This window comes from Coturnix japonica, chromosome 2 (genome assembly GCF_054131305.1).
Source record: "Coturnix japonica strain WE chromosome 2, WE-NBRP24, whole genome shotgun sequence".
NCBI classification, from domain to species: Eukaryota; Metazoa; Chordata; class Aves; order Galliformes; family Phasianidae; genus Coturnix; species Coturnix japonica.
Window position 1 is genome coordinate 74,802,468 of NC_140664.1, and position 10,895 is coordinate 74,813,362.

At 54.1% G+C, this 10,895-nt stretch overlaps 1 protein-coding gene across 3 annotated transcripts; it reads left to right on the forward strand.

Annotated features, from left to right (window-relative positions):
• Positions 1-1,622: 1,622 nt before the first annotated feature.
• On the forward strand, positions 1,623-8,996 carry NRN1 (neuritin 1). 3 transcript variants are annotated; one of them, XM_015854653.3, is made up of 3 exons: positions 1,623-1,831; positions 4,923-5,067; positions 7,643-8,996. In XM_015854653.3, the coding sequence occupies exons 1-3, from the start codon at positions 1,777-1,779 to the stop codon at positions 7,875-7,877; spliced, it is 435 nt and encodes a 144-aa protein (XP_015710139.1). In that variant the 5' UTR covers positions 1,623-1,776; the 3' UTR covers positions 7,878-8,996. The 3 variants fall into 3 exon arrangements, with proteins under 3 accessions (XP_015710139.1, XP_085393921.1, XP_085393920.1); XM_085537795.1 differs by having other exon boundaries at positions 5,030-5,067; XM_085537794.1 differs by lacking the exons at positions 1,623-1,831; positions 4,923-5,067 and adding an exon at positions 6,761-7,291.
• The last annotated feature ends 1,899 nt before the right edge of the window (positions 8,997-10,895 follow it).

A 10,895-nucleotide genomic window follows, 5' to 3' on the forward strand; every position in this document is an offset into this window, starting at 1 on the left:
CTGTAAATTGGTCTAAGAAGTTCACTACCTGGGTACTGTAATGTCCAGGCTGTGTTCAATGTGAGCTCCTTGGATTTGGTTCAACCTGCAACCTGAATCTATAGCTTTTCTGTCCTCAGAAAAAGGAGCAGAAGAAGACATAGCAGATATGAATATGGAAATGAACATCGTTATCATCAGGGCAGAGGAGTGAAGCAAGAATTTCCTCTTGCTGTAACCCCCACTCCTTGTATTGCCCTTGTCCTTCCAACAGCAAACACAGCCATTAGTGGCCAAGCTACCAAGAGCTGGGAGGTTCAGCACCTGTTTGGTGCCCCTCAACCTGCACAGCTTTCCATCTTTGCTCTTTGGTGCTGATAAAGCACTGAGTGTGGGAAGTCAAAGATCTTTGAGGTTATCAGACCAATCTCTTCAGGGAAAAAGCTCCACCTCTTGATACCCACTTCAGCCTCTGCCATGTTACACAAGCACCCACTATCACACAGCAAGGAGCTAGAGACAAGGGCAGCTCTCAGCCAGACTACCCGCCTCTCCTGGGAGCAGGGACAGGGAGGTGATCCCTCCAAGCAGCCGCTTCACCTCCTGAAGCTGCGCAGGAGGTTTGGGAAGGTCAGGGCAGAAATGGACAGGGGTAGCTTAGTGACGGAGGATCCAAGAGTGCAGAATGGGATCGGGCTGGTTACCTCACCCTGCTTACCTCACCCCTAGGGCCACCCCACATGCGACCCCTTTCTGCCCCCAACAGATGGTTATGGGCACCTCGAGGCATAGAGGCAGGGCCCCCGACTTCAGTATCCCAGTGCCAGCGCCATCGCATATAGAGGGAGGAATTTCCCCCTAGAAAAAGGAGCGGGTGGCTTCTGCGGCTTCCCCACCTCGTGTTCTGCGGTCCCACAGCGGGGCTGGAACAGCAGGGCCGGGAGAGACCGGCCACCCCCCCCTCCCTTTCCTCCCAGCTTTGGGGATGACGTCATGGTGGGGGAAGGGAGGACAGGGGGAGGGGACCCCTCGCCCCCCTTTTTCTCCTCCTTCCCCCCTCTTTCCGCAGCGCGGGGGCCGGGCCGTCCAGCCCCGACGGGGCGGCTCGGGGGCGGGTGCGTGTGTGGGCGGGGGTGTTCTGCCGTGCTATCCCCACCCTGGGAGGCGGCTCCTCCGTCTGCGCGCCTCCGTCTGCGTCCCTGTGTCTGCGTGTCCTTCTATGCGTGTCTCCCCCTTCCCTCCCCCGCGTCCCTCCCTCCCCGTGGGGACGGTCCCGGCTGCTCCCCCCTCTTTCGTCGCCGCCCCACGGGACCCCCGGGGGGCCGAGGGGAGCACGGGGCGGGGGGGTCCCGACGGCGCGGAGCTTCCTCGGCCATGAACTGGGCGGGGGGACACGGGGAGCCGGGTGCGCGCAGCCAGCGATGCCTATAAATGGCGTTTCTCTTGCAAGGGGCACACGAATATAAATATATATATATATATATATATTAAAAGGGAGGAGGGATAAAAAATAAAAAAAAATCCGTCAGTGTCATCCCCCCACGTCAGGGCCGGCCGTGGGCGTGAGGCTGTACTTCCTCCGCCCCCTCCTAATGGAGCGAACCATTCCCAGCTATTCCTCCTCGCCCGCTCCCTGTTTCTTCCTCTTTCTCTCCCTCACCTCCGTCTCCCCCCTTGTGTGCAAAGTCCTCCGCTGCTCGGAACTTGTTGGCAATGCCTATTTTTCAGCTTTCCCCCACGTTCTCCAAAGTAACTATTTAAAGATCTGCAGTCGCAAATGGTTTTACTAAATGTAGGATGGGACTTAAGTTGAACGGCAGATACATTTCTCTGATCCTCGCTGTACAGATAGGTAAGTGGACCGCCAAATCCCCGCTGTGCCCCGAGCTCCGGGCGATGTGTGCGGAGGGGGCTGCCCTGCGGAGAGCTGCGGAGCGGACCCTGCCTGCCCCATCCCATCCTCATCCCATCCCATTCCATTCCCATTCTCCTTCGCATTCCCATTTCCCATTCCCGTTCTCACCCCATCCCATCTTATTATTTCCATTCCATCCTATCTCATCCCCAATCCTACCCTATTCCCATCCCATTGCTATTCCCATTCCGTACGTATCCCATCCCATTCCGATCCCTTCGGACGGCGTTTTTGCGATTCATCAATCCTATGCGCCAGGGGTCCGCAGGAAGAAGTCACTTTGTTCGGTCGTTTTCTTTAATCCGTGCTCCTTCGTTCCACGTTCGCTTTATTATTATTTTTTCCCTTTCTCCCCCTGTCCCCACAAACGACCGCGTTCACTTTTCGGATCCCCCTCCCCCCCACACTCCGCATCCCTTTACAGTCGACAATTTGGGGACTCCAAGCTCTGAGAAATCCCCTCCTTCGAGGCACAGGGAAATAGAAAAGGGCACAAAATGGCTTGAGGGAGATCGGGATGAAAGTTTGGCGATTTTTCTTTCTTTCTTCCTTTGTCTGTTTATTTCTTTATTTATCGGATCTTGGGCTTTTGGGGGGCTGTTTTTCTTTTTTGGGGGGTAGGTTTTGTTGTTGTTGTTGATGGAAAAGGAGGGGGACAGACACAGCCGCGGGGCTCCCGCTGAGGGACTCGCAGGTGTCGCCGTTCACGGGGCAGCCTCGGAGCAAAGAGAACCGAGCGGCTGCTTCGATAGGACGAGAGGAATGAAGTAGCGAAGTGTAACGGAACAGAGAAGCGAAAATAAAACCGGATAAAACCAGCTAAAATCAAAATAAGATAAAATCAGATAAAATAATAAGATGAAACGAAATAAAACCGACTTGAATGCGGAGCTCGGGCAGTATCGCGGGATCCCAGTACCCCAACACTGAGTTTTGTGCTCGGAGAGCCGCTGTAGAAGGCGAGTGGGACTAAAAACAGGAGGGAAAAATCTATATATGTTGAGTGACTTAAAATAGGGCCGGTTTCCCTCCGCGTCCGTGTGTGGTTGTGTGAGCTCGTTCTCTAGTATTTCGCTGTCTGTCGCTGCTGCTTTTGTGTTGGTTCGCTCTCGGGCTGGATTAATTCAGCATTTCTTTGCTGGAAGTGCTTGTCGAGTGGCAGCATCCAGAGGAAGGACCACTCTGGTCTTGCACGGGCAAATTTGAAGGGATATACATGGCGTATGTGTTGAATATGTATGTCCCGAGAGCGGTGCAAAGCCGGGCTGCAGTGGGAGGACGGATGCGGTGTCACCGTCCCTTACTGCCCGGACGGGTGGTGCGAAGGACCATTGGGAAACATTTTCCTGCAAAGGAATTTTGTTCCAATGGGAAATGCTCCGCGGTGCTATTTCGGTCACACAGCGTTCTGTGGGTACCGGCAAAAATAACACTACTACGAATATAATATATATATCTATATATAAAATAAAGCAGGAGAGAAGGGAATGAGGGGGAGGGGGAGAAACGAGAAACGAGGCTAATTGCGTTGAGCATTTCCTCATCGATAGAAGGAAAAATCAAAGCAAAGCAAAACAAAACACTGCGCTGAAATGTTGACCTTTGGAAGAGGCGCTGCAAAGCCCTCCGCTAGTAGCATTGTGACGATGCTGAGCTCTCCCGAAGGCCATTTTATGTAGTGCAGAGTAAGCAAAAGGGAAGGCGATATTTGGACGCTGTCTTTCGTTTCCCTCTCGTTTTCCGTTTGCTCGCGTGGAGGTGGATTTTATCTCATTTGCCCTCATTTGACTCAACCGAGAGAGGATTTCATTAGCGAAATAAAATCCTTTCTTTCTCTGTGGGTTTGTGCAGCGGCCCGAAATCCCGGCGCTGGGGAAGGTGACGGAGGGAGGGTCGGGGGCAGGGGAGCCCGGCAAAAGGTGCCCGGGACGGAGCGGCCCCGGGAGGAGGCAACAGCCGCTGCGCTACGGGGAAGGGGGGGCGGAGGGGAAGGGCCCGGGGCACTGCGGGGCGACCTCTTTCGGGAGAATCATTGAATATCCCACGCTGGGAGGAGCCCATAAGGATAGTCGAGAGAACGCATCTGCTGTTCAAGCTTTTGTTTTTGTTTTTTTAATATTATTACTATCTTAATTATTGCGGTGGTGGGTTTGGGGGCGGCTCTGGGGAGGATCACGCTATGCTCAGGCCGCCCCTGAGCCGGGGGAAGGCCCAGGGGTGGCCTCATCCCTCACCTGACCCCCCAACATCGAGGGTCTCTGAGCCCTCATTCCCAGCGCAGCCCATCGGGTGCCTTTCTCCTCTCGCCCTACTGTTCAGAGGTGGGATGGGCACGAGTTGATGGACACCGCGCTGTCCTCTCGGCTTTTATTTTACCAACCCGGGTTGGGGACACTGCCATGCTTCCATAATATCGCGGACAGGAACACGCGGCCCCCACCGAGGCGGGTCCCCAGCTGCCTGCCCTCGCGTCTTTCCATTCGGGCACACGAGCTCCTTCATGGGGACCCAGCATCCCATCACCCACCCCTTCACCGGCGGTTGTTGCTGGTGGGTTGGTGGTTCTTTGCTTCCATCTGTGCGAGCGGCCGTGGGGACGTCTCGTCTCGTGCACTGCGGCTCACTCTTGGTGCTGTTTCATTGTTTTGGTTTGGGTTGGGTTGACTTCTTTTATTTTACTTGTTATTCTATAATGATTCCTTTTATCGCACCTCGCTGCATTACGTATCGCTTGGTTTTATCAAGCATCATTTCATTTCATATTTGCTATTTCATTCCACGTCTCACAACCATCCCCCCACCCCCACCCCACACCGCCCCGGCCACCCCCGGCAGCGCGACCCCGCGCCCGTCCAGCGCTGTGCTGCCAACAAAGGAATGAGCGCGGCCCCGCATCCCCTCCCCTCTTCACTCCCCCCTTTCCCCGCCTCCCCCAGCCCCCTCCACCCCCCAAAAAGAAAGAAATTGGGAAAAAAGAAATAATTCTTAATCCATGGTCGCGGCGCTGACCTGTGCCCCTGCCCCGCAGCCCACCTGGTGCAGGCGGTGAGAGCGGCGGGGCGGTGCGATGCGGTCTTTCGGGGCTTCTCGGACTGTTTGCTGCGGCTGGGAGATAACATGGCCAACTACCCGCAGGACCTGGACGACAAGAGAAACCTGCAAACGATCTGCGCGTAGGTCATTCCTCTCTCCTTCGGAATGGGATGGGGCTGGGAATAAGGGGGGAAGTGGGAGAGAAGGCGGCAGGAATAAGACAGGATCTGGTGTGTTTGGGGGCAACCAGCAAAGAAAGTCTGGAGGGAGCTGACACATTTTGCTTCGATTTTCCCCTGTTGTGGGTAGCTTCCTTTTTTTATTTTTTTCTTCTTTATTTTATTTTATTTTATTTTATTTTATTTTATTTTATTTTATTTTATTTTGGGGGGGTGGTTGGATTTGTTGGTTGTTACTTTTTTTCCCTCCTTTTAAAATTATTATTATTTAATTTCCTTTTATTTCTTTATTTGTTGATTTATTTTCCTCTTGCTTCTATTCTTTCCCTTCTGCTTTGCACAGAGAGAGGTGCCATCCTTGTAGCTATGACGCCCCCGGGTCACACGCTCACTGGTTGAGGAGGCGATTCCTCACAAAACGAAATGCAATTAAAAACAGAGCCCAACCCCTATATAAAGCACACCGTTAGCCCTTCTCCTCCCCCCTCACTGCCCGATCCCCTTCCCTTCCCTTCCCTTCCCTTCCCTTCCCTTCCCTTCCCTTCCCTTCCCTTCCCTTCCCTTCCCTTCCCTTCCCTTCCCTTCCCTTCCCTTCCCTTCCCTTCCCTTCCCTTCCCTTCCCTTCCCTTCCCTTCCCTTCCCTTCCCTTCCCTTCCCTTCCCATGCTAGCAGTTCCAGCCCTACTCCTGGCCCAGAGAGAAGGAAAGGGAAAGGGCAAAAATGAAGGGATCCCTCTTGCTGGGCACAAAATGGGATATTCGTTATTTGAAGATAAATCTATCAGGATAGGGTATCTAAAGGGCGTCTCTTGTCTCCTGGATGCTGATTTCTGGCACAAACTCACCCTGCTGGGATAAATATTTAGAAATGAGATAAAGTCCTTAGATACAAATATGTCTGAAATATATATGTATATTTTCCCCTGTAGTTGTCCCGTGAAAGTCAAAATATGAAATAGGAATCAGATGGGAAATGGGAAAGTGTGATGGGAAAAGGAGGGGAAGGAAAAGGAGAAGGGAATGAGGGGAAAAACAAAAAGGAAGAGGAAAAGAAAATGGAAAGGAAATGGAGGAGGAGGAAAAAGGAAGGGAGAAAGAAAAGAGAAGACCACTGCACTCCTCTCTTTTAATGCCCAGTAGTCTGGGAGCCAAGCATGAGTTTTCCTGCACCTTCTATATTTGGCACCATGCTGTGGATGCTGGGTCATGATGTACCTCGTGTCCTGCAGGAAGGATAAAGACTCGGGGCTGTGAGGTTACAACACAATGTCCTTCAACCTCGGGGTGCTGGACCAGAGGTGGCCCCGACCTACAGAAGCTTCTCAGAGCAGGATCCTTCCCCATCACCTCCCACTGCCCTTGCCCTGGGATGTGCATTGAAAAGAGATGGGGAGAGACTGAATTTTCCTCTTGGCGATGCAATGACAGCAGAAATACTGCAGGAGAGGCACACACTCAGATTCTAGCTCCTCAGTAGCTCATTATTTATTACAAATGTAGCAAACATTGGGAGTCTACAACCGGTGTGGAGTGCTCATAAATTAGAGGCCATGGTGCTGCTTGGAAGGAGGGAAGGAGGGAAGGAGGGAAGGAGAGAAGGAGGGAAGGAGGGAAGGAGGGAAGGAGGGAAGGAGGGAGGGAGGGAGGGAGGGAAGGAAGGAAGGAAGGAAGGAAGGAAGGAAGGAAGGAAGGAAGGAAGGAAGGAAGGAAGGAAGGAAGGAAGGAAGGAAGGAAGGAAGGAAGGAAGGAAGGAAGGAAGGAAGGAAGGAAGGAAGGAAGGAAGGAAGGAAGGAAGGAAGGAAGGAAGGAAGGAAGGAAGGAAGGAAGGAAGGAAGGAAAAGGAGGGAAAAGGAAGAAAAAGGAGGGAAAAGGAAGAAAAAGGAGGGAAAAGGAAGAAAAAGGAGGGAAAAGGAGGGAAAAGGAGGGAAAAGGAAGGAAGGAAGGAAGGAAGACTACGAATTTGCAGGCCTTGAGAAAAGGGGAGAAAAGTAACTAAAAGGTGTCTGTCACTCCGGATGTGGGGAGGAAAGTGGGAGGGTGAGGCAGTACGTGGGAGGAAGTGGGTAAAAGGAGAAGGGAAAGAGCGTGGGAAGGGCCGGGAACTACGCCGGGGGAGGAGAAACCCTTCCCCGCCCGTGGGTCCTTGGCGCAGTTCGGGGGAGTCCCCACCGCCTCTCCCCGAGCCGGTACGCGACACCCGCCCGGCAGGAGCTGCTCCTTCCTACCTCATCCTCATCCTTCCTACCTCCTTTCCTGCCCCCTCAGCCAGAGCCCTCCTGGAGGTTTCTAACGCCGTGTCCCCCATACCTCGTGACGAGCCCGCGGGCTCCGAGGATTGCGATTTCCAGCTGCAGGGACCACGAAAAGCCATTTTCTCGGCCACACAGCTCAAAGCATGGGGCAGCCCGGAGCTTGTAGGGCTGGGGATAAGAGACTCTCGGCTTCCCCCTGACTCTAGGATGGGGGGGGGGGGGGGGGGGGGGGGGGGGTTGCTGCTGCGTGCCCGTTCTGACTGCGGCTGCTCTCCCCCTCTGCAGGTACTGGGACGATTTCCACGCCTGCACCCTCACAGCGCTCACGGATTGCCAGGAAGGAGCGACAGACCTGTGGGAGAAACTGAGACGGGAATCCAAAAACCTCGATTTCCAGGGCAGCTTGTTCGAACTGTGCGGAGGCGGCAGCGGAGCAGCCCCGTCCCTGCTGCCTCCGGCGCTGCCCGTGCTGCTGGGAGCACTGGGGGCCGCTCTGGCCACCTGGGGGCTGCCCTTCTAGCTGGGCCCACGCTGCACCCGGAGAGGAGCGTCCGTCCGCGGCTTTGGGGACGTTGTGCTCGGCTGTGGTTGGTGACGGTGGCGGTGGCTGATGGTGGCGGAAGACCCGTGTAGGACTGTGGAATCGTTCCCCTTTTCTTTTCTTTCTTTTCCCTTTCCCTCCCTTTTTCTTTTCGTGTTTTATTTGCCAAACGTTACCAAACAGGCAGCGGCGTGCAGCCCGAACCGGACCTCAGCTTTACTATCGCTTCAGATCAAATAGAGGAGAAAACAATATCTAGAGAGATCGAGGAGCTCGAGCCCCCGGCGTGCACTAGAAATCTCAGGAACGGCTCCGGGCCTCCACCCGACCCAGCGGTGAGGCCGAGGGGGATGTCCACGCACGCAGCATCTGGTGAATAACTCACAGCTTCATCTGTCCTCCACGGTCGCTTGTTTTACGGTCATTCCACTGCAGAAAACAAAAACGAAACGATAATAGATAAGAAAAAAAAACAACGACAACAATTAAAAAGGGAATAATAATGAAAATAGTGCTAATAAATTCAAAACAGAGCGTTTTCTCAAGGCGAAACGGCGAGTTAAAGGAGAAAAGAAGGAAGAGAAGGAAGGGAGGAAGGGAGGAGGGAAAGAGGGAAGGAAAGAAGGAAGGGGAAAGGATGGAGATGCGTCTCCGCGCCCCCAGGAGTGAAAGGAGAATTGAAGGCAGAGCGCGGTTCCCTTCCGTTGTCGCCGTACGGAGACATCGGTCCACATTCACCGCCTTTAATTTCGTCCCCCTCTTTGTTTTAGGTGTCACACGTCCAGCAAACCCCTGAGTAGCCGGCAGCAGGGGTCACTAACGGGGGGGGGAGGGGGCTCAAACGGGAACCTAAAGGAAAAGAAAAATAAGTAAAAAACAACAGTAAAATGATTTTGGAAATCAATAAGTACGTAAATAAATCAACGGAGCCTCGGTTTTAAATAAAAGAGAAGAAAAAAACAAATGTAATAATAATTTAAAAAGTTTATTATAAAGTCAATTCAGCAAAAAAATATATATAACTAAAAAAATAATAAAAAAAAAAAGATTTGCTACAAACTATAGACAGAAATATAAAATAAAAACTATTGTTTGAAACGGGGGTCTCGTCCTTTTTATGTAACATGCCCGGGGTACCCCGGAAGGCTTTGGTGCACGGAGGGCTGAACCAGAGCCCATCTCTCGATGAACAGCGGCAATTCTGGTTCACGCGAGGACAGGGCTGAGCAGAACAGCTCACCCCGAGCCTTCCTTATTTGTATTATTTTATCTTTAATTTTCTTCTTCCCCCCATTTCTTTCTTAAATACTCTATAAATCCTCCCCCGTGCCCCGCAGCGGGGAACTCCACGCAGCCCCACATCCCGCAGAGTCCCCCGTGCTCCATAAGGAGAAAGCGGCAGCACCGGAGCACTTCTATCGGTAATAAGGTTGAGGGGTGGAGGGCGGGAGGGGGGGGGCGGGTATTGATTTCGCAGCAGCAGCAGCAGCTCAGCTCTCGGCTATTTATAGGCGCCCGGAGCCTTTATAAGGAGTGCGCATCAAAGAGAAACTCGTCCTTTGGCGGCGGAGGGTTGTGATGGGGAGGGGTTGGTTCTGCTATTGCCCCCTCCCCACTCTCCCCTCGGCCAAGAGCAGGGCGCGGGGGCTCCGCTTCTCTCCCTCCCGCTTCCTCCTCCTTCCCGCAATGCAATGTGTAAGCAAACAGCCATCGGAGCGCTCCATCCATCACGCAGCCGCTCCGCATCTCCCGCACGGACTGAGTCCCGGCAACGAATGCGCACAGCGGCGGCGCCGGGCGCCTTCAGCTCTGCGAACAATGTTGGGTTTTTAATGTTAAAATCCATCCTGCGTGCAGAATCTCGTTGGCAGAGACCGCTCTGCTCGCGGTTCGTTCTCACCGCCCTCCCTCTGCTTTCCATCGCCACCGCCACAAAAAGGAAAGGAGAACCCCGGGGAGCAGAGCGCTGTCGGAGCGGTTCGGGTTCTTTTCGCTCCTTCTTTTCCCTCAATTGATTTTTTTTTCTCTCTCTCTCTCTGAGCTTTGCCGTATGCATGAGGTCAGGCGCCGCGGCTGAGATTTCCCGCAGTACCAAATGGCAGACGAGGAAAGCGAGGGGGAAGACGGAGAGAGGGAGGGGAGGCACTGGGGGGTTCCTGGACCCCTTCCCGGTGCCCGTCGCCTCAGGGGGGGTGGGGAGGGTGGGAGGGGGCTGCAGGGCAGGACGCTCCGCTGCTATTTCTTCTGCCCTCGGAAGAAACGGGAGACATAGCAAAAAAGGGGGAGATTCACACCTCGTTAGCTGTGTGCGCGTGAGGCTGAATTACGAACGGATAATTTATTCGTAATTAGCAAATCCCCCAATTAGCCCTCCATCGAGGTGAGAGAGAAAACGGTGCTGAATAGGGGAAAAAAGAAGAGACTGGAGGGGCTGGCGGGGCTCGGAAGCTCCCGGCCTCGATGTTCCTCACCCATAGGGCTGCGAGGGGAGGCGGGGGATTCTCGAACTGCGTTGCCGCAGCCTGAGCCGGAGCCTGAGAACACCCCTAATGTCTGGGCAGACGCGGGATGGGGACGGGAAAAACGCAACAGAAGAGGTTTTAAAGGTTGAAAGAACCACAGGAAAATTGTCCCTTACTTAAAATATTAGAAACAGCTGAAAAAAACGCAGACTGGATGCCGGCGGCGGAAAGGGGGGGTGAGGGGGAGGGGGTGCAGTTGGGGGGTGCTGCGGCCGCTGCGGCTCTGCTGCCCTCATTCCCCGGCTCCGAATGAGCAACCGCAGCCCGCAGTCCCCGGGGGCCGCGGGGCTGCCGCCTCCCTCCTGTCTTCCTCTCTCCTTCCAACCCTTCCTCCCTCCAGCGCAGACGGGACTCGGCGGCACCCGGCACCCGGCGGCACCCGCCCGGCTTCCCCCCGCTAGGGCTGAGGTTGTGGAGGTGGTCGGCTCTTGAGTTGGCTGGCTGTGGGGTTTTTTTGTCTTTAGAGGAGAGAAAC

What these genes read in the sequence shown, in the direction of transcription:
- NRN1 (XM_085537794.1), top strand. Translation starts at nt 7,121, where the DNA reads ATGTGGGGAGGAAAGTGGGAGGGTGAGGCAGTACGTGGGAGGAAGTGG. An exon ending in CACCGCCTCTCCCCGAGCCG is followed by an intron (nt 7,292 to 7,642) that starts GTACGCGACACC and finishes CCCCCTCTGCAG; the next exon opens with GTACTGGGACGATTTCCACG.